The sequence below is a fragment of the Daucus carota genome, chromosome 7, assembly GCF_001625215.2.
Source record: "Daucus carota subsp. sativus chromosome 7, DH1 v3.0, whole genome shotgun sequence".
In the NCBI taxonomy this organism is placed as follows: Eukaryota; Viridiplantae; Streptophyta; class Magnoliopsida; order Apiales; family Apiaceae; genus Daucus; species Daucus carota.
The window spans coordinates 26,717,270-26,740,692 of NC_030387.2; the positions used below are offsets into that span (position 1 = coordinate 26,717,270).

General features: G+C 36.4%; 4 protein-coding genes across 6 annotated transcripts; 3 read left to right on the forward strand and 1 right to left on the reverse strand.

Annotated features, from left to right (window-relative positions):
• Positions 1 to 403: 403 nt before the first annotated feature.
• On the forward strand, positions 404 to 5,443 carry LOC108193316 (pentatricopeptide repeat-containing protein At4g02750-like). 2 transcript variants are annotated; one of them, XM_017359921.2, is made up of 4 exons: positions 404 to 2,878; positions 2,992 to 3,139; positions 4,052 to 4,173; positions 5,073 to 5,443. In XM_017359921.2, the coding sequence occupies exon 1, from the start codon at positions 668 to 670 to the stop codon at positions 2,627 to 2,629; it is 1,962 nt and encodes a 653-aa protein (XP_017215410.1). In that variant the 5' UTR covers positions 404 to 667; the 3' UTR covers positions 2,630 to 2,878; positions 2,992 to 3,139; positions 4,052 to 4,173; positions 5,073 to 5,443. The 2 variants fall into 2 exon arrangements, with proteins under 2 accessions (XP_017215410.1, XP_017215409.1); XM_017359920.2 differs by lacking the exon at positions 4,052 to 4,173.
• Positions 5,444 to 11,650: 6,207 nt separating this feature from the next.
• LOC108194815 (uncharacterized) lies at positions 11,651 to 12,703 on the reverse strand. Its single transcript, XM_017361751.1, has one exon. It carries the CDS (start codon positions 12,701 to 12,703, stop codon positions 11,651 to 11,653), a length of 1,053 nt encoding a protein of 350 aa, XP_017217240.1.
• Positions 12,704 to 15,267: 2,564 nt separating this feature from the next.
• Positions 15,268 to 18,097, forward strand: LOC108195531 (transcription factor bHLH91). The gene is made up of 5 exons (XM_017362503.2): positions 15,268 to 15,420; positions 15,581 to 16,292; positions 16,770 to 17,183; positions 17,278 to 17,386; positions 17,813 to 18,097. Exons 2-4 carry the CDS (start codon positions 15,597 to 15,599, stop codon positions 17,380 to 17,382), a joined length of 1,215 nt encoding a protein of 404 aa, XP_017217992.1. The 5' UTR covers positions 15,268 to 15,420; positions 15,581 to 15,596; the 3' UTR covers positions 17,383 to 17,386; positions 17,813 to 18,097.
• Positions 18,098 to 18,939: 842 nt separating this feature from the next.
• LOC135147755 (uncharacterized) lies at positions 18,940 to 23,351 on the forward strand. 2 transcript variants are annotated; one of them, XM_064081092.1, is made up of 11 exons: positions 18,944 to 21,056; positions 21,142 to 21,252; positions 21,362 to 21,394; positions 21,611 to 21,782; positions 21,862 to 22,040; positions 22,122 to 22,258; positions 22,386 to 22,481; positions 22,561 to 22,630; positions 22,718 to 22,795; positions 22,884 to 22,998; positions 23,068 to 23,351. In XM_064081092.1, the coding sequence occupies exons 1-11, from the start codon at positions 18,996 to 18,998 to the stop codon at positions 23,130 to 23,132; spliced, it is 3,117 nt and encodes a 1,038-aa protein (XP_063937162.1). In that variant the 5' UTR covers positions 18,944 to 18,995; the 3' UTR covers positions 23,133 to 23,351. The 2 variants fall into 2 exon arrangements, with proteins under 2 accessions (XP_063937163.1, XP_063937162.1); XM_064081093.1 differs by lacking the exons at positions 22,561 to 22,630; positions 22,718 to 22,795; positions 22,884 to 22,998; positions 23,068 to 23,351 and having other exon boundaries at positions 18,940 to 21,056; positions 22,122 to 22,289.
• Positions 23,352 to 23,423: the final 72 nt, after the last annotated feature.

A 23,423-nucleotide genomic window follows, 5' to 3' on the forward strand; every position in this document is an offset into this window, starting at 1 on the left:
GCCTCGGGGAGAGAGGAAGTTGGAGGCGGCGGTGGCGGAGGAGGTGGAAGGGGAAGAGGGGAGGGAAGAGGAGGAAGCAGCCCAGGTGAGGAAGATGGAGATGAGGAGAATTGGGAAGGAGAAAGTGAAGAGGTTGAAGAATGTGTGTGAGTTGTGATTCAGAACATGGAGAAAGCTTCTCGCCATTTTTTTGCAATGGCTCTCCCTTGTTTGTCAACGAGATGATATATGTACGTGCTTGTGAATGATGGTGGTTCAAGCAGAAGGAGGTTGTTTATAACAGATTTTGGCGGGAATCTGGATGAGAGAGAGTGAGTGAGGTAGAGAGATGAGGTTCTATTTTATTTTATTTTAATAAAAATTGAGTTAATTATGTTTTATAATTTTCAGTTTTGACCCAGACACACGAGTACTTATATTTCTTCATAATAATTTGTAAAATTTCATAATTTCTTATATATTTTAGTTTCATAAAAATGAATTAAAATGTTGAATATGTATAAAATTCACGATATTATAAAACTTTATAATCGAGACAAACCGGTCTCTCCGATCTAACATGGCCAAAGAGCTGAAGTTGGCCTTTCTGCATGTCAGCATTTCAGGCAAGCCGAAGTATGTAGGCATTGAAAACAGGTCTAAATTGAACTAGCTCTGGACTCTATTCATGATTATTACGCACGTAAAACACAAGTATAATTTGGTGACAACATTTATTAGAAACTGCTCTACTATAAATTCATTATATTATTCCAACACAAAGATTACTAGTTATTTCAGATGCGGTGATATTGATTCTGCAGTTCAATTGTTTGATAAATTACCCCACAAGAATCTTGTCACTTGGAATTGTATGATTTCTGGGTATGTCAAGAATGGAAAGGTTTCTGAGGCTCGGAAGGTGTTTGATATAATGCCTCACAGAAATGTTGTTTCTTGGACTGCAATGTTAACTGGGTATGTGAGGTTTGGGGATTTAGAAGAGGCGCGTAGCTTGTTTGATGCTATTGGTAGCAAGAATGTTGTGTGCTGGAATGCAATGTTATCGGGGTATGTAAGGTGTGGGAGGATGAGAGAAGCTAGAGAACTTTTTGATGCAATGCCGGTAAAGGTAAAGAATTGCGTAACGTGGGCTACTATGATTGAAGGGTGTTTCTATGAAGGGGTTGTGAGTGAGGCTGAGGTTTTGTTTGATTGTGTTCCTGAGAGAAGTGTTTTGGTGTGTAATGCTATGTTGGCTGGTTATGCTGAAAAAGGCGATGTTGATGCTGCTTATGAGTTATTTATTAGGATGCCTAAATGTGATGTAGCGTCGTGGACGAGTGTGATAAAGTGTTTCCTGAAAAAAGGGGAATTGGGAAGAGCACGGGGATTGTTTGATGATATGCCTAAAAAGGATATTGTGGTTTGGACAGTTATGATAAGGGGTTATTTGGATAATAATCTCATTGTAGAGGCTCGTAGATTATTTGACGACATGCCTTGTCGAGACGTTGTTACGTGGAACTGTATGATCAGTGGTTATGTACAGAATGACATGTTGAGTGATGCTCTCGAGTTGTTCAGGGACATGCCAGTGCGAAATATAGTGTCATGGAATTCTATACTGCAAGGTTATGTGCAACAAAATGATATAGTTCGGGCACAAAATTTCTTTGAGAAGATGCCTCAAAAAGATAGAACTTCATGGAATACAATGATTTCTGGAGATCAAAGTGAGGGAGCTTTTGTTCTTTATGTCCTGATGTTGCGAACTGGACTTCAGCCTGATCAAGGGACACTATCCAGTATAATGTCTGCCTGTGGCACATTTGCAGTACATGGTTTTGGAAGAGCAGTACACTCTTCTATAGTTAAGATTGGATATGAAACTGATTCTATGGTCACAAGTACAATAATATCAATGTATTCAAAATGCGGTCTTATAAATGATAGCGTTTCAGTGTTTGAGAGAATGGTAAATATGGATACAGTAGCCTGGAATGCGATTATTGTGGCACACGCATATGCTGGCTCAGCTATTGAAGCCCTGAATCTCTTTTGTCTCATGATTCAGTATGGACTCAAGCCAGATAATGTCACATTCCTTGGTGTTTTGGTTGCTTGTTCTCATTCAGGTATGGTTAATGAGGGCTTGAAGTACTTTGTGTCTATGGATAGAGACTGGAAGCTGATCCCAAAGGCAGAACATATTGCTTGCATGATTGATCTTCTTGGAAGATCTGGATATCTGTTTGAAGCTTATGAGCTAGTCAAACAGATACCTGTTGATGTCCCAACATACACCTGGGAAATATTATTAAGTTCCTGTAGAGTTCATAACAATTATGCACTAGCTGAACGTGTAATGCAGAAGCTTTCTTTTCTGAAACGTCCAAATACAGGAACAGGTGTACTTTTGTCAAATATTTATGCTGCAAGAGGGATGTGGAACGATACAGAAAACGTCAGAATTTCAATGGAACATGCTGGAATAAAGAAAGAATTAGCCTGCAGTTGGATTGAAATGAAAGGTCAGATTTATCGTTTTGTGTACAGGGACAAGTCTCATCCACAAATGGAGAACATGAAGTATGAATTGGAGTCTCTTGCAGTAATCATGAAGGAACCTAGCCTAAAAATCCACTGAGGAAGGCTAAAATTATATCTCCTTTGATTTGCACGGGATTAACATTTAAAGAAAGTAGCAATTCATCTAGACAAAAACCAGGAATGAATTGTATTTGAAACTTCCTAGTGAAATTTCCTGGAATTGTTTAATATGATCTATGAAAGTAACAGGATTGGCATTTTTGGAGAACCTTGTTTTGCCAATTGATTCTTGAAGAGCCTTGAACTAAACATGCAACAGTGCAGCATGACCTGAAAGAAATTGAGGGTAAATTTCGATTTTCTAAAGGAACACAAGATCATGTTAATTGTTAAGGATCTCAACATCTGAAATTGGCATGGCTTCGGATGGCTAACTTGTTTTTTATTTTCTAAGTGCAGTATGAAGATTGTTCTAGCGGGTGCCTGCATGACTTAAATTTAAAATGGTTTTGCATAAGCATCATGCAGTTTGACTGAGCGCCTTCGTGAAGTTATGTATGGCCACACTACTACATAATGAAGTTCCAACTGTATATATGGAGCAAAGGTAAACAAAGAACAACTTGAATACTTTCTAACTTGTATTTAGTTGCATATTTGCATGTTTTTCAATTTACATTATGAGGTGCTAGTTTAGAGTTGCATGACATATGTACATTACAGTGTACATGGCCTACTACTGCAGTATGTTCGTTTGGTGTGGTTACCTGCTAGTCTTAGCCTAGCTGATATCCCTTGTCCTTAGTTACCAAAGGTCGAAGGTACAGGCTCGAGTGGAGACACATGTTTAATTTACTATGTAACGATAGTCGAGATTCAGTTGACAGAAATCAAAGATGAGGGTTCAAGTGTCAATTAAGTCAAACTTAAGCTTCAATAAGCAATTAATGCTTTGATAACAAATGATTAATAGTCTAAATAAAATATTATGTTTTTAAGAAAATAAAAAAAGAAGGAAGAAATTATTAATAAGGACTGCAAAGTCAGCTTACAGTCTCAATGTTTAGAAAGTGTGAATGTCTCTCTTTCTTTTCTATCATATATTTTGCTTTAGGTCTTACATGTAATTTACTCTATCTTTCATTGACTATATTGGCGTTAGTATTTAGTTCAAAAGATGTAACTATTTAGTTTAAAAGATGTAACTGGTTTATGCCTAAATTCACTAGTCATGCACCTGACATATTTTAAGTCACAAGTTGGTGCACACTGCAATAACAATGCCTCATCTCAACTCATGCCCATCTTGGCCCAGTGCAGTCTGTACAACCGCACTGTGCCTGGAATAATACCATATCCATGGGCCAGTTTTTTTTATAATAGTATGAACCATTGCAATTTTCTTTTATACTAAAAATCTGTATTTTCTTACTCAAGCTAATTTTTGTACCTCTTTTTCAGCTTTTTTTTTTATAAATAATACTTCTACCTTTTATTTTCTCTTCTAATAAAGCATCAGTTTCTTTTTGCTTGCACTGGGCCTACAAATTCTTGGGAGACAACTTAACTGAATCAAGATGCTATAGTTAATAACAAGGCTTAGCACCCAGAACATGTCTAGATATCTCCTTTGCAACCAAGGTTAGACCTGCAAACTTTGAAGTTGTACATTCTTTTATGTCATAAGATTGTCAGTATAGCATCTACATGGTGTATTCATCTGACTCACCGAACTATTATGTAAGATATAGTCCAGCTTGGCAACCTTATAAATTATGTGATATGCTGTATTTCCAGTAATGCCAAATACAAAAAGTCCGACTCGACTTCCTTGCCTCCTGTACATTAGTCAAACTCAGGTGCATGAGTGCAAATGAGCTAGGTAAGTAGGTTGAAATTTTCAACAAATTATCCGACAATGGCATTATTAATGAACATGTTAGGCAATCCCAGGACCTTCGGGACTAGTATTACTGGATTATTCTGAGCAGACTCCAGTTTAGGAAGAGAACATGATTAACAATTTTCAGTTATAGCAATTAACACGTTAAGCAAGTCCTTATGATCTGTTTTAAACAAACTAGGCTTCTACGTGAGATACTGAGAGGGGACAAGTTTGTACAGCCAAGTTATATATATTTAGCTTCTCACTCAACTAACTGTTTATATACTTGCAGCTGTATGCATTCTCTATTCCTTTTTCTTTTTCTTTTTTGAATAAGTATGCATACACTATTCTTAAATATGTTGTTTTAATATGTTTTATTCAAATACCATGGTTCTTAGGAAATGCTTGTTTGCAAGTAAATATCACCTTGTTATATGTTCATTTTACGCCATCCTCTATTCTTTTGACTTGTTTCATACATTCTAACAGAAGAAAATTCTTTTATACTTGGTTAATTCATGTACTTCTCTACATTCTTAGCATATGGAAATGCAAAGTATAACTACATGCATTGTCAGTATTTTCTTCCATTGACTGGCAAATCAAAGTGTCAAAGTCTTGTTCACAGTTTGGTTCTTTTAATTAATTTCAGGGCAATTATGGTTGTGAACTGCGGAGTATGAACCCCTTATAAAAATATTTCATGAAGAAAGCCAATCTCTTCAACAAAGTGTTTTGTGCACGGTGAACCTTATATCTACGAAGTAGTTGCTTTGGGTTCAGCTCTTTATATGTTTTCCTTGCACACATTAGTAGTAAGTAGTGGTTGCGAGTTTATCTCTCCCATCAGCATGTATTTACACGTGGACATGCCTAGGCTCTAGTTATGATCAATGTACTAAGGCTGTATTAATTTGGATGGAATGGAATGGGGGGAATGAAATGAAATTTGTACTATAAATTAGGGATGATCGGAGAAAATATCTATAATTTTCATTTCTTCAATCAGTCCATTTCAAACTATTTGAATTAGAATCTAACTCACATGTTTTGGAATGAATGCTCATTCCACTTCTTCATCATGTTTCTCTTCAATCTTTATCTTAAAAAATTTAGACTCACCCATATTTAGTCACTATTGTCTCATACTTTCTTCTTTCTTTGTTAAACTTCTTTATCATTTTTCATTCTATTCTTTCCTCATTCCATTCCCTCCAAGGGAGCATAAATGTTTTTGTAAAGCTCCTTCGGCTGATTAAACTCGTCAAGTGTCCGTCCTTCAAGGAATATGTAGCGGAAGTCTCTACAATCAATTAGTTCCTTCCATAGAAACGATGTAGTAAATTGTCCCTCATTCGCATATAAACCTTGCTTTACAGCTCATAGTGAGAGCTTAGTGTATCAAGTTCCAGTGTTTCACCGCTGATAAACAAAACTCGAAGCTCAGAATTATATAGTTTCGTTGTCCAATTTCAAAATTATGAAACCATATATAGTAACTCATTTGGTTTCCAAGGTAGTTGTAGTAGATAGGTTGCGTCGAAAGAAAGGAGTTCTTAATGTTTTGTTAGGCAATAGGCGTGTTAATTAACATAATCAGTTGGTGTGCGTGAGATATTAAGCAACCAATTTAAATTGGTTGTTTTATAAAACCTTGAGTTGTTGGCTGTTGGGAAACACGCCTTGCATTGTCCAACCTCCACAAGGGAAACCAACACAAAGAATACCTGAGAAGGAGAGAGGTTGCACTTGTTCAACCAACAATAATCCTTTATTTACTTGACGTTTTTTAGTTTGTTACTTTCCTCGTCTAGTTTTCACATAAGTTTCCTTTTTAAAATGAGTTTTTCAAATTTTAAATTAATGTATGTAGTAAAATGTGGTATTTTATATTCTTATTTAAGTGTTTTCCGGAATCATTCCTATCATTTGTTATTAATCTTTTATTTGTAGAATTATTTTATCATTACTATAAGATGACCCACTGAACCCTTGCAGAGAAGTTGATTGTTACTTTATCGACAGACTGAGTTCTCTGAGTGTCGGAGATGCTCCGTCCATCGAAACTCTTGCTTAAATTGGATAACAACTTTCATATGTGAATAATATCAAAACATTCCATCTATAAAGAATATGTATAAAAACAATACACTCCGATGAAGGAAATTTTCATAAGGTTTTGTAAAAAAAAAAAAAAAAACATCTATTATCACATCATTGTATTTATTAAAATTTGAAACTTGAAGGGTTAAATATCAAAGTGGTCACTGAAGAGAAGGTCATATATCATTTTGCCCAGTAATCTTATCGGGGTCTCATTTCAATCATTAAAGTCATAATAAATATCAATTAAGTACCTCCAAATTTCAGTTCAAGGAGTAAAAATATTATTTATAGAGTTTGACACATTATCTTTGAATACTACCACAACCAAGTAAAAGGTTATGACTTCTACTATTTGTGATAATATATTTAGATTTTTTAAATTCTATTTACTATTTATTTTTTATTATAGTAGTACATTTTTTTTGTTTTAATTAAAAATAAATACTAAATAAAATTGATAAAATCTGAATATATTGTCATAAATGCTAGAAGTCATAACCTTTTAATTGGTTGTGGTAGTATTTAAAAATAATATGTCAAACTCTCTAAATAATATTTTTACTCCATGAACTAAAATTTGGAGGTACTTGATTGATATTTATTGTGACTTTAATAACTGAAATGAGACCCGTTAAAATTAATGAACAAAGTGATATATGATCTTCACTTCAGTGACCACTTTGATATTTAACCCTAAACTTGATCACATAGCCTCTATCATCATCTCATATGTTTAACAAATTTTACAAATTTTATAATTTATATAACTTTACCAACTGTTTTAATCAACAATGTTAGAGATATTCTCGGACTCAAAAAACTTGTCAGGGTTAAACGATAAATTCAGCTATATATATAAGTTATAGCACTTTTGACCTTCCATGATTCTTTTCAACTAATCAAAATAAAGTATTCTTTGTTGTAAATCTTGTAATATACACAACAATATAAAGTATAAAGATGATAGAAGAAGTAGAGAGAAAGTAGTTGTATTTCAGAATATTTCAGAATATAAATCATTTCAACTGAACCACCTATTTATAGAGGTTGGTTGGTGAATCTTCCTGACTAAGCTTTACAATACTTCTAGGTTAAGTATTACAAATCTTCTCGACTAAGTATCGTAAGTCTTCCTCGATAAGCTATGCGAGTCTTCCTTAGTAAGTATCGTAAGTCTTCCTCGATAAGCTGTACGAGTCTTCCTTAGTAAGTTTCGCCAGACTTACTTGATAAGCTCTGCGAGTCTTCTTGACTAAGCTTTTGACAATCACTTATTATATTATTTTATAACACTCCCCCTTGATTGTCAAATGCGAGTTATCATAGAGATTGACTGTCTCGTTAAAACCTTGCAAGGAAAAACCCAGTGGGATAAAAACCTTGTCGAAGGAAAAAGAGTACAGTCTCCCCCTGAATAAAATCACTCACATTTTAACATTCTGATCTAGCAGACTCCTTAATCTTCGCATACCCATATTACTTCGTAACTTCTCAAATGTTGATGTTGGTAATGACTTTGTAAGTATATCTGCCAGGTTATCGCATGAACGAACTTGTTGCACATCAATATCACCATTTTCTTGAAGCTCATGAGTATAGAAGAACTTTGGCAATATGTGTTTTGTTCGGTCTCCTTTAATATATCCTTCCTTCAGTTGTTTAATGCATGCTGAGTTGTCCTCGAATAAAACTGTAGGGCTGTTTGAAATACTTGATAATCCACATGATTCTCTAATATGTTGAATGACAGACCTTAGCCAAATACATTCTCTACTTGCTTCATGAATTGCTAGTAACTTTGCGTGGTTTGATGAAGTTGCAGCCATAGTCTGCTTTGTAGATTTCCAAGAGATAGCAGTACCACAATATGTAAATAGGTAACCTGTTTGTGATCGCCCAAAGTGAGGATCTGACATGTATCCAGCATCTGCATATCCAACTAGCTGTGATCTTGAATTGTTGGGGAAGAATAGCCCAAGATCAATTGTTCCACGTAAATATCTAAATATATGTTTGATCCCATCCCAATGCCTTTTAGTTGGGTTAGAACTAAATCTTGCCAACAGGTTCACAGCAAACGCAATATCAGGTCTCGTATTATTCGCAAGATACATAAGAGCTCCAATTGCACTAAGGTAGGGAATTTCAGGTCTGAGTGCATCTTCATCCTGTTTTCTAGGACGGAAGGGATCTTTTTCAACCTCAAGAGAACGAACAACCATTGGCGTGGTTAGTGGATGAGCTTTGTCCATGTAGAACCGATCAAGAATCTTTCCAGTGTAGTTTGATTGATGAACAAATATGCCTGAGGATAAGTGTTTCACTTGTATACCTAAACAAAATTTTGTCTTTCCAAGATCTTTCATTTCAAACTCATTTTTCAAATAGTTAGTAGCATTAGTAATATCTTCAGAAGTACCAACAATATTCAAATCATCCACATATACAGCAATAATAACAAAACCAGTTTGTGAACGTTTAATGAAAACACAAGGACATACCTGGTTATTGACATATCCATCATTCAATAGGTATTCACTAAGCCTGTTGTACCACATACGACCAGACTGTCTCAAACCATATAATGATCGTTGTAATTTAACAGAATATAAATGACGAGGCTTAGTGTCCTCTATTCTTAATCCTTCAGGGATTTTCATATAAATATCACTATCAAGTGATCCATATAGGTATGCTGTTACAACATCCATCAGACGTGTTTCCAGTTTTTCCATACAAGCCATACCTATTAGAAAACGAAAAGTAACTCCATCCATTACAGGAGAGTATGTTTCCTGGTAATCAAATCCAGGCCTTTGAGAGAATCCCTGGGCCACTAGCCGGGCTTTATATCTCACAATTTCATTTCTCTCATTTCGTTTTCGTACAAATACCCATCTGTTCCCAACTGGAACTACACCATCTGGTGTTCGGACTGCAGGTCCAAATACATTTCTCTTGCGCAATGATTGCAATTCTTCCTGGATTGCAATTTTCCATTTTGGCCAATCATCTCTTTGTCGACATTCTTCCACACTTTGTGGTTCAGGATCGGAATTCATAATAACATCAAATGCCACGGAAAAAGCATACACATCATCAATTTCAGTACTTTCACGATCCAGTAATTTTCCGTTATGTACATAACTCATTGAGATCTCATAATTCTCAGGTACCTTTGCTTCTATGGAAGCATTTGCCACTTCTGGGGCATGTGCCACTTCTGGGGCAATTTCCTCTTCAGGAGGATTTGTTACAGCCGCTTCAGGGGCTTGAACCTCTTTAGGAGGTAATACCACTTCTGGGGTATTTTCTAAAACTTTTGCCTCTTCCGGGGCAACTCTAATCAATTTCCGTTTTCGTGGTACAATATCTTTTGCACCAATAGGTCTACCACGCTTTTGGCGTGGTTTTGATTCACCAATCAATTCCTCTGAAATTGATTTATTACCAGGAATTTCAATCCTGGCCGGAGCATTAACAGCAGGTATATATGATTTCACAATATTTCTAGAATCATTAAAAGCATCTGGCATTTGATTAGCAATATTTTGCATATGTATAATTCTTTGAACCTCAGATTCACATTGTTTGGTACGTGGATCAATAGCATTTAATCCTGAGGCATTCCATGATATTTCTGAGTTCAATTTATGCAAAACTTTATCTCCCCCTAATGTAGGGAACATAGATTCATCAAAATGACAATCAGCATACCGAGCAGTAAAAACATCACCAGTTAATGGTTCCAGATACCTTATAATAGATGGGGAATCAAAACCAACATATATACCGATTCTCCTTTGAGGTCCCATTTTAGTTCTTTGTGGTGGTGATATAGGAACATATACAGCACAACCAAAAACTTTTAAATGAGAGATATTGGGTACTTGACCGTGAACTAATTCTTGAGGGGATTGTTTATGATAAGCAGAAGGTCTTATCCTAATTATACTTGCAGCATGAAGTATTGCATGACCCCAAACAGATATAGGTAGCCTCGCTCTTAGTAGTAAGGGACGAGCAATAAGTTGAAGTCTTTTGATTAGGGATTCTGCTAAACCATTTTGTGTATGTACGTGAGCTACCGGGTGTTCGACTGAGATTCCTACTGACATACAATAATCATTAAAGGTAGCAGATGTAAATTCAGCAGCATTATCTAGTCGGATTGATTTAATGGGATGATCAGGAAATTGAGCTCGCAGTTTAATTATTTGGGAAAGTAATTTGGCAAAGGCTGTATTACGGGTTGCAAGTAGACATACATGGGACCATCTAGTTGACGCATCAATTAAAACCATAAAGTACCTAAATGGGCCAGAAGATGGATGAATAGGCCCACAAATGTCACCTTGAATTCTTTCTAAGAATTTTGGGGACTCAGTTTGAAGCTTAACAGGGGATGGTCGGACAATCAGTTTTCCTAAAGAACATGCTGAACAAGGAAGTTCATCTCTGGGTATAACTCTTTGATTTTTAAGAGGGTGTCCTATAGAGTTTTCGATAATACGGCGCATCATAGATATTCCTGGATGACCAAGCCTTTCGTGCCAGAGGGAAAGTAGTTTTGGGTCTGTAACTTTGGGGACGTTGACACTATGGGTTTCAATAACTCTTATTCTTGTAACATATAATCCTGAAGAAACTGAGTGAAACTTTTCTAAGACCCTTTTATTGTCAACGGTGTTTGAGGTGATGAGAAGATATTCTTTTTCATTCTCATTAGTAGTTTCAACGTGAAACCCATTAAGACGAATATCTTTAAAACTCAGTAGATTTCTAGTTGACTTGCTAGAGTATAGAGCATCTTGTATATGTATATGTGTCTTATTTGGTAGAATAAAACTAGCTTCCCCAAAACCCTCTATTATATTTGATGTACCCGATACCGTCCAGACATGTGAATTGGTTTTAGTCAATTGTGAGAAGTATTTCTGACTCTGTAAAATAGTGTGTGTGGTTGCGCTGTCAACAATGCATGTATCTTCCATCTCTATACATATATAAATAAAAAACATCTTCATTAAAAACACAACGAGTACATAGGATAACAACATAAAACAAATACATAAAAACGAGTACATGAAGGAAATACATAAAGTAAGACAATACATATGAAGGCTAGTCGTCTAAACCATAATAAAGGTTAGCACCAGTATCTATTTCATTTGAGGTCTTGTTGACTGGTTCCTTAACTAGATTATAATTAGCAAAGTTTGTTTCCACTCTCTTTCCAGTATTCTTTTTGAATGACTCGTAGAGATCAACAAGATGTTTGGGTGTACGACAAGTACGTTGCCAGTGTCCCTCAGTTCCGCACCTATGACATATGTCTCGTTTCTCTCCTTCTTGGGGTGCCTTTCCTTTATTTGGCACTTCACGTTGGCACTTGTTGTAACCATCACGTTGCCACTTCTGGTGGCCAGAGTTGTAACCATCTCGTTGCCACTTCAGGTGACCAGAATGATATTGATTGCGAAACCGACCACGGAAATTTCCACGTCCACGGTTTCGTCCATAACCTCGTCCTCCTCTATGCCCTTTCCCACGTTCATTCTTCAGGAATGACGTGTTGTGTACTTCAGGTAACTGGGCAGAGCCTGTGGGACGTATCTGATGGTTTTTCAATAGCAACTCATTATTCTTTTCAGCCACAAGAAGGAGAGATATCAGCTCACCATATTTCTGAAAATTCCGCTCCCTATATTGTTGAGCTAGGATCATAGTGTTGGGGTGAAAGGTTGAGAGGGTCTTTTCAATCATTTCAGCATTGGTAATATTTTCACCACATAAAATTAATTTTGAGCTTATCTTGAAAAGAGCTGAATTATATTCAGCTACAGATTTAAAATCCTGTAGCCTCAAATTAATCCAGTCATATCGGGCGGATGGCAAGTGAACAAGTTTCTGGTGATCAAATCTATCTTTAAGATTATTCCAAAGGGTGAGTGGATTTTTGATAGTGAGGTATTCAGATTTTAGGTCTTCGTGGATGTGATGTCTAAGAAAGATAATTGCTTTCGCATTTTGTTCAACGGTTGGGATTTTTTCTGGGTCAATAGTATCTTTTAGGCCATTAGCACTAAGGTGTAATTCCGCATCAAGGACCCATGATAGATAATTATTTCCAGAGACATCCAAGGCAACGAACTCTAATTTTGCAAGATTCGTCATTCTGAATTTTCAACATAAATGTTTAATATATGATATAATAATATAACATGCTGGTGAACAAATAATTAATCATGTGTCACATAATAAAATTTGTAGTGCATATATTACAATTAAGCGACATGAATCTTTAACTTTAAACAATAATATACACATGCTCAAAAACTATAATAATAAAGGAGATGTTAATAACAAAACGAGATATAGTTCGAACGTACCTTCTTCGTCAAAATAGATTTTGGATAATAACTTGCACACCTTTATTGAAACAAAGCTCGGGCAGAGACTCGTGCTGATAACGTGTTGTAAATCTTGTAATATACACAACGATATAAAGTATAAAGATGATAGAAGAAGTAGAGAGAAAGTAGTTGTATTTCAGAATATTTCAGAATAGAAATCATTTCAACTGAACCACCTATTTATAGAGGTTGGTTGGTGAATCTTCCTGACTAAGCTTTACAATACTTCTAGGTTAAGTATTACAAATCTTCTCGACTAAGTATCGTAAGTCTTCCTCGATAAGCTATGCGAGTCTTCCTTAGTAAGTATCGTAAGTCTTCCTCGATAAGCTGTACGAGTCTTCCTTAGTAAGTTTCGCCAGACTTACTTGATAAGCTCTGCGAGTCTTCTTGACTAAGCTTTTGACAATCACTTATTATATTATTTTATAACATTCTTTATTTAGTTATATTTTTGTTAGTTTCTTTAAAGGCACAGATGAACATTTCATTGATTTTACTCTGAAACAAAGAGAAATGAAATGCCGATTTAATGACATAACATGGGTATATAAATGGAGACACCAAATTTTCATGATATAAATAGTTTCTGTTTCTAAATAAATATTATTAAATTTAGACATTTCAGTTGGTGCCTCAAATCTCACACACATCAGCAGTAGTACATACATTTTTACATTATTCTCTTGGTTATTATCGTTGAAGTACACCTGTACTCTACATAGGCTAACTTGGACCATATAATATACTCCACTCTTAATAGTATTAACTAACCAAATGAAGATTGTATTATGTACTTATGCAATAGAACATGCTAAAAATTCCAGATGCATGTCTGCATAACTGCTTAGTTGCTATTGTTCTTACCCCCTAATACCAAAACCTCCATTTCTAAAGTATCGAAAAATTTCTCTAAAAAACAATAGTTTATTCTCTGTGATAAAAAAATAATACTAGAGCAAGTCCAATGGTGAGCTATATCTTGTTCTATATCTATATTATAGCTCAAAATCAAAAAATTTCAACTCCAATGGTGTGCTAAACTTGGTGCTAAAATAGCATATTGCTATAGTTGGTGCTATATTTAGCACAAACTATAGCAATAGCTATAATTGCCACCTCATCAAAAAGTAAAAAAGTGGTGGGAAATGAATAATAAATAGATTTATATCTCAACCTATTCAAGTACATGAATGCACATATATTCATTTGGCACAAGATATAGCACCAACCATTGGAGTTGTGATATTATTTTAGCACCAAAAACCACTTTTTGGTGCTATATAATAGCAATAGCTACACTTATTTTTAGCTCACCATTGGACTTGCTCTAAGAGTTGATGGCAAGGAGCCAAGGACAATCCCATCCCACAAGACACTGTCAAAGTACTAGAAGTGGTCACCATTCTATAACCAAAAACATATCTGCTAGGTACTTTATAGCTACCCTTTAATACAGAAAATCCCTGTTAGTGAAAAAGGAAAGAATCAAGAACCAAAAAGAGGGGCTCCATCTTCTCATTTGTTTTTGAGGTACATAAATTTAAAGAAACAGAAAAAAAATTAGTGCTTAGAAGTTGAGAATAATGGGTTATTAACATGTGTATGTAGAGATTAGAGTAACATATATATGTACTTTCAGGTAGGTTTTAAGCTGAGAACTTGAGTAGGAAAAATAAAAATAAAGTGCAGAGTGCTAGTGTACCATGTACTAGAGATTTCAAGTGTTATGCAGTGAAACATCTGCCATTCCCTTTTTCATATGGCAGTTTTGCCTCCACAAATGATGAACTAATTTGTGACCTCTGCACTTTTGGCCATATGTTTATTGCAATTTACAGTCTTGTCATTTAGGTACTTCTTAACCATGTTACTTGTCCACAGTACTCATTACATTTGTGTACATATAAATATGATTATTAGAACAATTTACAATCATTGTATTACTAAACCTCAATAATATATCCTAATTAGGCATTTTAGTGGATATATAATTGTATAACTATATATGAATTCTTTAATTTTTTTAAGAGAATATGGACTATTTGGGAAATAGAACAGTTTGGGGAGCAAGAAAGAATGAAAGGGTGAGGGACCAAAATAGTGGGACAATGAAATCAAGGTGCAGCAAAATACTTGTACAAAAAATCAGAAAAAAATACTCAAGATTTTAACTTGTGGTCCCCTCAGATAGGAATCTCAGTAACAAACTTCCCCTTTGTGCCACAAAAATAAAATCATGCTCTGTTATAATATCCTCAGACCTCAGCTTTCAGACCCCCCTACCCCTACCCCCCCCCCCCCCCCCCCCCCCCCCCACTCCCCACCACCCTTCCCTCCCTTTATATCCATTTCCACTAACCATTCTCTCTCACTTGTTGTATTCATTTTTCTGATATTTGAAAGGGAAGTTGTTCAATCTTTTTCAAGACTTTCAACATACAAACCAGCAAATATATCACCTTACAATATCAAAAGGTCAGTTTTTCAATCATTCTGCTTTAAATGCTACAATACCATTTTATATTTATTGCATTTTTTGTCTCTATACTCATCTATCATAAACTGTTTCTTGATCATGTACAAAGTACTAACTCCTTTTTACCACTTTTGTCTCTTTGTTTTTTAACTGCTGCAGATACATAAAAACAAACATGATTTTGAACTCAGACCACACTAATGAATGCTTTGATCCAACTTCTATTCAAGATCAAACACTTGGTCAACAAATTGTTGTCCCAAATTTTAGTCCTCCTTTAACATATACCCAACAAGATGGCTTGAGTTTTGAGTACCAGAACCAAATGGGCTTAGAGATTGATAACCAAATGATTCAAGAAACTGGTTTGGCTAATTGGGATGTCACACAAAATCAAGATATGAACTTTACTCAAGAGTCCCAAATGCTCAATAATTTTAGTACTCATAACCAAAGTTTCGTAAACTCTGATTCTTATTTCTTGACACAAACTACTCCATGCACTCAGGCTAATGATATGCTTAGCTTTTCATCGATTTCGTTCACTAATCCAAGCCAGAAGTTTGGTTTTTCTGGAGATGTTGGTAATGTGTCTGGTTCAAACATCTTGTTTGACCCAATGAGTCATTTGAACCTTCCTCCTCAGACTCCTTTGTTTAGGGAGCTGTTTCATCAGTCTTTTCCAGGAACAAAGAGTGAGGGCAATGGAGAATTTGATGATGGGGTTTTCGAGTTTGGCAGCGAAATGAAATTCTTGGCTAAAGGAAAGGAAGCTAAGACAACCAAACATTTGGGGACTGAGAGGCAAAGAAGGGTTGATTTGGGTGGCAAGTACACTATTTTGAAGAATTTGATTCCGAGTCCCACCAAGGTATGACTAGCTTTACTACTTTGCATTTGATGATCATTGGGGTCTTTTGATAATTTGCAAGTGATTTTATACATGTATATACTTTCTTTATAATTACATGTTTTCGGGCTTTTCTGCTAGAATGTTCTTGGTTTCTTACACTTCATGTTTGTTAGTTAATACAATAAATCTATGTTTCTGAATATCTGCACATTGTATTTCTTTTCTCCTTATTTCCATGTCTCTGGTCCTTATTGGTTGCTGTTTGTGTGTAAGAAAGATGATTGCTATTCATATATCTTGCATTTGTGAAACATTATGGTCTTTATCTGAGAATCGAGAAGTGATGCATGTGTTTTTGCATTCTGATTAACTACATTTGAAAATTCTATTTTGTTGATTAAAGCAATAATTCTGTGTTTCGGAAATTCTGCACATTAATTTATTTTGCCTGTGGATTTTGGGATTGGTGGTAAATATAATGTGTGCAACACAAAGGGTGATAGAGCTTCAATTGTGGCTGATGGAATTAATTACATTAAAGAACTTCAAAGAACAGTGAATGAGCTAAAAGTTATGGTGGAGAAAAAGAGGTACCATAGGGACAGATTGAGAAGGCACAAGATTGAAGATGAATCTGGGCTGGAAGTGGAGAGTGGCAAGCCTAATGGTGAAATGGGCCAGGCTTTTAATGGGCCATCACTTAGGAGTTCATGGCTTCAGAGGAAATCCAAGAACATTGAGGTTGATGTGAGGATTATTGATGATGAAGTTACTATTAAACTGGTTCAACAAAAGAGGATTAACAGTTTGCTGGTTGTGTCGAAAGTTCTGGATGAGCTTCAGTTGGATCTTCAGCATGTTGCTGGTGGACTCATTGGTGATTTTTACAGTTTTCTGTTCAATTCAAAGGTAGTCAATAACATATTAATGTAATTAACTTATGTTAGTTTTCTGTCGTGTTGATCTTTTACATGGATGATCAAGGGTTTCACCTTATTTTCAGATATATGAAGGTTCCTCAGCATATGCAAGTGCAATAGCTAACAAGCTCATTGATGTTGTGGACAGGCAGTATGCAGCTGCCTCTCAAACGAGTAGCAGCTACTAGATAGGTAAGAGCTTGTAACTCTGTATATATTCTTCCAGAGTCTAGACTGATTAAAGAACTATGCACTGTGCATGTGACATTCTGAATCAGTTCCTAATGTTGTATTCCAGACTGATTGAATACCAATGCATGTAACACATCCTAAATTAGTCACTAATCTTAATCTCTCTCTCTCTCTCTCTCTCTCTCTCTCACCCTCTCTCTCTCCCCCCCTCCCTCCCTCCCTCCCTCCCTCTCTCTCACATACACACACAAATGCACACATTTTGTATATGCTGCAAGTTTATATCATTCTTTTTCCTGAAAAATTACATTGATTTGCTTCTGAATCTTAGCTACCTTAATCACCTGTGAATATAAGTAAATATAAATACTACCGAATGTGGAAGGAAGATTGTTGTTCAACTAATCTTTTTGCATTTCTATGTAGGATGCAATGGAGGCTCTGTAACGGCGATTGATGCTCAGCTAGCTACTGATAGAGAGCCTACTGATAGAGAGTTGATAAAGTGAATAGAAATGTAAATCATTTTCTTTCTTAGGCATAACGATGAGATCGGATTATTATGTTGTTTTAATCTGGATGTGTTATGCATACATCAGGTCTAGTTACTTGAACTTGTGATCTTCAACAATGTTTTAAACCCTATAATCACTAGTCATTGTTTTCTCAACATTTTAACAGTACAGGCTGTGATCATAAATGTTATCAGTTTCCTAGCTATATATAAATCTATTTCAGTAGAAATCATATTACTCTAGTCCCATAAATTGTTTTTTCACAACATTAACCTTGGTATTCTCCGGATTTACATTTTTAAATCAGTCTTGTTGGACACATATTAAAATCTCATGATTTATACGGCATCTTCTTAAAATACATTCGGTTTGTAAGTATGTTACCTTGATATTAAAACTACATAACAGATTGTACATATGATTCTGCAGCTCATTTAGGATGAGGGTGGCTATTTGTGTGAGGGAGAGACCTTCCTTCAGTTGAAGAGATACTATGCATCATATTTTATTCATTTATATATTCTGGATATTCAAAATAAAAGAAATAGGAATATTCAATACAACTAATAACATCACTATCACTAAAAGGCCCCTGTCAAAAAACTTTGGTTATGTCAAGAACAATGCAGAGTTAGATTCAATTACACACTCAGATATACGTGGAGAAAGATAGAAACGAAGCTGAGTGTTCTTTTTGTTGGTAAAATATGTCAAGTTGGTCATAATTACGGGTGGATTAGAGATTTTTAATTTCCCGCAAATTTTATGTTAAAAGAACGTCAGCTTGTTTCAAGAGGACAACCCTTGCTAGATCCGCCCCTGAACTTAAAATATGCATGTGGTGCAATCCGCGCTCCTGTTTGTGTGAAAGATTCATATCGCATTCTTCTGCTCCAACCTGCAACCAGAAACACTATTTAACCTGTTGAGACAAAGTACTGAATCTTCGCAATGAGATAAAGGGAGGCATTAATTATATTATTGCCTTGTGTAGCTGCTTGGTTTCTTCGTCGAAAATTGATGCTTTCAGCTAGTTTTTACCTAGGAATCAACTAAAAACCATAATGTTCATCGCCAATTCGTAGATAAGTCCCATGCCACCCCTTACTATATCTTTCCTCTTCCTCATCATCCTCGAAAAACTTTTTGCATTTTTTTGCTCTTCAATGCCTAGCCCGCCAATACCATGTTCCATATCTACTCCCGAAAGATGCATAAAACATCTCTCCCTGACGAGCCCTGAATTTATCGTGCTTGATCAGTCACCTCAGTCTAGCATAACCTCAGCTAAAGGAACCACTTGGTCCAAGAAAGCCACTGAATTCTCAGCAGGTAGGAAGTCGTCAGAGCTGACTGAAGCAAGCCTCGCTGAGATTAACAGAAGGAATGCCGTGGTGGTTAAGTGTTCTGCTAGTAGTAGTCCTTATTACAAAGGGCTCACAGATTTTACTCTGGACATCAATAAAGATAAAGTTCCAGCAAATGGAATCCATCATGCAGGTTCTCCGTTTAGCACATCAGCAGAAAACACAACTTGGTCCAAGAAAGGGAAGATCTTGGTGCGAAAAAAAAGGTCAGAGTTATCTGAAGAAAGCCTTCATGAATTTAACAGAAGGAACGTAGTTTCAGAGGAGAGAAGAAATTCTACTTCTAGTAGCCCTTACTACAAAGGGCTCACAGACTTTACTCTAGATATTAAAAAAGAAAAAGTTCAGGTACTCGAAACTCATGAGGAAGCTTCACTGGAAGTAGGTGTCACCAACAGATGCAAGAAGGACAAAAACTCTCCAAGAAAGATCAGTGACTTGGCTGGAGAGAGCTTCAAGGAAACTAATAAAGAAGATGCAGTTATGGAGGAAGAGAGGTACGACTCTAGTATCCCTCGCTATAAAGGACTCACTGATTTCACTACAGATATTATCAAGGAAAAGGTGCCAAGAAGTGAATACGACGAGGCAAACTGCATAACCTCTGAGAAAAGCATTCTCCCGATAGACCAGCCATCACAATCTAGCATCACACCAGAATGCAGTACCGGATCAAAGGAAGTTGTCACACCTTGTACAGAAAAGAAAACCTTGGAACTAAGCAAAGAAAGTAATTATGAGTATATCAAGGGAAATACAGTTCTACAGGAGAAGGATCACGCTGTCAGCAGTCCTTACGATAAAGGGATCACTGACTTTACTCTAGATATCAATAAAGGAGGAATACCAGCAATTGAAATCCACGAGGCAACTTCTGCTCTCACTAAGTTTGATTGTCTCCCATCTGACAGATCCTCAGAGCTCAGCGGCTCAAGCAGAGTATCTATCTGGTCCAAGAAAGCCGCCAGATTCTTTACAAGAAAGAAGGGCCCGTCAGATTTGACAGAAGAAGGCCTTGAGGAATTTAACAGAAGGAACGCAATTCTAGAGGAGAAGAGATATTTTACTAGTAGTCCTTATTATAGAGGATTAACTGACTTTTCCATAGATATTAATAAGGAAAAAGTTCCAGTCATCGAGATCCATGAAAGAGCTTCCGTTACCTCAAGCACCAGATCAAGTTTCGTTGTCAGGATGCAACAACTGGGTACTTTCTGTTTTTTCTTCAAAAACAAGGAAAAGAAAGATTTATTCTCTTCTTCCTCATCATCAAAATCACGAATGTGGAAGGACATGGATTCAGGAAAAGAAGCTAAAAGCAGCTCAACCAAAAGAAACACTGGTCATTATTCATCTAATGAGGGGAAGCCATTGAGGGAGAGAGAGTTACAAACAGATGCACCACAGGAGTTATTAACAACATCATGCCTACAACCTCCGCAACCACCACAAGTGTCAGAGCCCGCACAAACCTCAGAATCAAAGAAGACAAAAGCAACAAAAAGTGACATTGAGGAAAAAGAGAAGCCACTACAAGTATCAAAGCCAGCACAAAGATCAGAATCAGAAAAGCCAAATCCAACCAAACAAAGGGACCGTGAAGAAAAAAGGATGCCACCACAAGTATCAGGGCTAGCACGAACATCAGAAACAGTAATGTCAAATGCAACAGAACAAAGTGATACTGAGGAGAAAAGGAAGCTGTTCACGTGGGCGGACCACTATCGGCCTGATACTTTATCAGATTTTATATGCAATCGAGATACAGCCATGGAGCTCAAGTCTGCAGTAAGATAACCCCCTGTTGTAAATTCTGATATTTCTCCTGATTTATAACAAGACCTGCAGATAAATAGCTATATTAAACTTGCAGGCAAATTCAGAACAATGTAGCCACTGCATATTTGAGGGAAAACCAGGGGTGGGAAAGCGAACCATGATATGGGCTTTGCTCCGCGAAGCCTTTGGAGCTGACAAAGTACAGGTACAAGGATGTATAGGTTATCTAGTACCCCGAATATCGTTATTGCGTACATATATGTTGCAGCAGAATTCTTCTGTACCTAATACGGTTTCTTTGCAATATTTTACAGTTAAGAGAAGAGTGTAAGGAGTTCGGCCTGAAGGTAATCTGAACTCTGAAGTTAACATATTTAGTGGTGAACAACATACACAGGGTTTTTAAAACAAAACTTCGATTCCAATGTATAGAACAGGACTGTAGAAATTATGTGAGGTCGCGATCACGAGGGGAAGTATATGTTTCAGTGATAATCTTTGATCTTGGATGTATATTTCACAATAAAATTGCTTCAGCACTGACAAAGATACACTTGATACAGGGAGAAGCAATTAAAAGTATCCAGGTAAATGTGACAAAATCCTCTCAACATGTAGAAGTGAATCTTTCTGAGCTTAAAGGGTATGAAAAGCACGTCATAGTTGAACTTATGGAAGAGAAAAGTTCCAAACTAGCCAACAATGTCTCGCCATGCACTTTCGCAGACTGCAAGGGTAATTTTCCCCCTGACATAATTTGTGTAGTTTCATCTGTAATTTCATAATTATGTGTGTGTGTGTGTGTTTTGTGCAGCTATTATTCTCTACGAAGCAGACAAACTATCGACAGATGCCCTATTATACATCAGATGGCTATTAGAAAGGTATAGAGGATGTAACAAGGTCTTCTTTTGCTGCAATGATGTCGCGAAGCTCCATCCAATTAAGCCGCTGTGCAGAGTGGTGAAGCTCCTCCCACCTTCTAACGAAGAGGTGACAACTATCTAACTCTCGTCTGTAGTAAGCTACGTAGCAACTTCTAATTAACATACTAAAAGTTCCTCCTATTTCCAGATTGTGGAAGTTCTGAAGTTCATAGCAAAGAAAGAAGGCATTGAACTCTCAGATAAGCTGGCCGAGAAATTTGCTGACAACTCCAAGAATAATCTGAGACAAGCCATACGTTCATTTGAAGCAACATGGAGATCTAAGTAATACATATTCAGAAATATGCTGCTTAACGTAATACTATATATGTGACATGTAGATTATATAACAGCAGTCACTTCACCCTTTTATCCTATCTAAATATACCGATTTCCACAACAAATTATGCAGCTCAGAGTTGAAGGAAGATCAAGATATATTGACCGGATGGGAAGATGCTATAGCTAAGATTGCCAGTGACATACTGAAAGAGCAAAGTCCGCAGCAGTAAGTTCTCTCAACGCGGACCTCCGTTTTAGGCTTATCTTCTATAGTATCTAACATGTCATACTTCTGTTCTCTACAGGCTCTATGCTATCCGTGGAGAACTCCAGAGGCTCGTAGATCACAATGTATCACCTACGTTTATTTTCGAGGCAAGGGTCATCTAGTCCTATAGTTAGATTATGAATTTATCCTTTAGGGATTTATTGTTTTCATGATCAATGAAATCTATGGTGCAGACTTTGGTGGGAGAACTAAAGAGACACTTGGAGGAGTCATTACAGCTGCAAATCGACAAAATCTACCAGGAATACAACGTACAATCGATCACCCTACCCTATTTTATCACATTTCATCAATTGCAGGGAGCTCTAACATATACTCTTATTGGGTTGTCCTCACTAGGGGGATGCTTATGGCATCCATCGTAATGGTTTTTCTCGCAACGAAGCTAAGGGAGTGGCTGATAAACACAATGAGGAATTTAGAAGGACTGTTCAGCACTTTATGAAAATTGAAGGTATGCGTAATTGTGAAAGTTCACCTTGATTGTATTCCATAGTTTATGTAATTTGAGTTCACTCCCCAGAGTTCATCGCGAAATTCATGAGTTGGTACAAGAACGTGGACGTGAGTTTGAAGCTCGGGACGTGAAGCAATCGGCCGGGATTAAAGTTAAAGAGAAGCAGCTGATCCTGGGGATTACAAGTTAGAATAAAATGGCAAATATGCAGTTGCCACCAAGTTATACTTGTACAAGTGATGCAATTCCATAGTTTTGGATTCAGTGAACTATGCAATATCTTTGTAAATTAGTGAAAGCAAGTTTTACTATGAGTGTTCGTGAATAATAGATATGCCCTTGCCAAAATCCATCCAGTTCAGTGTTCACACGTTGAACCTTAACACTATAACAGCCTCCATCACAACAGTTGTAACGAGTTT

Excerpts from the sequence above, each read along its gene's own strand:
- LOC108193316 (XM_017359921.2), top strand. The coding sequence starts at position 668 with ATGATTATTACGCACGTAAAACACAAGTATAATTTGGTGACAACATTT.
- LOC108194815 (XM_017361751.1), bottom strand. The coding sequence starts at position 12,703 with ATGACGAATCTTGCAAAATTAGAGTTCGTTGCCTTGGATGTCTCTGGA.
- LOC108195531 (XM_017362503.2), top strand. The coding sequence starts at position 15,597 with ATGATTTTGAACTCAGACCACACTAATGAATGCTTTGATCCAACTTCT. Across the intron at positions 16,293-16,769 it reads TGATTCCGAGTCCCACCAAG|GGTGATAGAGCTTCAATTGT; the intron begins GTATGACTAGCT and ends TGCAACACAAAG. Across the intron at positions 17,184-17,277 it reads GTTTTCTGTTCAATTCAAAG|ATATATGAAGGTTCCTCAGC; the intron begins GTAGTCAATAAC and ends CCTTATTTTCAG.
- LOC135147755 (XM_064081092.1), top strand. The coding sequence starts at position 18,996 with ATGCCACCCCTTACTATATCTTTCCTCTTCCTCATCATCCTCGAAAAA. Across the intron at positions 21,057-21,141 it reads CCATGGAGCTCAAGTCTGCA|GCAAATTCAGAACAATGTAG; the intron begins GTAAGATAACCC and ends TTAAACTTGCAG. Across the intron at positions 22,482-22,560 it reads AAAGAGCAAAGTCCGCAGCA|GCTCTATGCTATCCGTGGAG; the intron begins GTAAGTTCTCTC and ends TGTTCTCTACAG.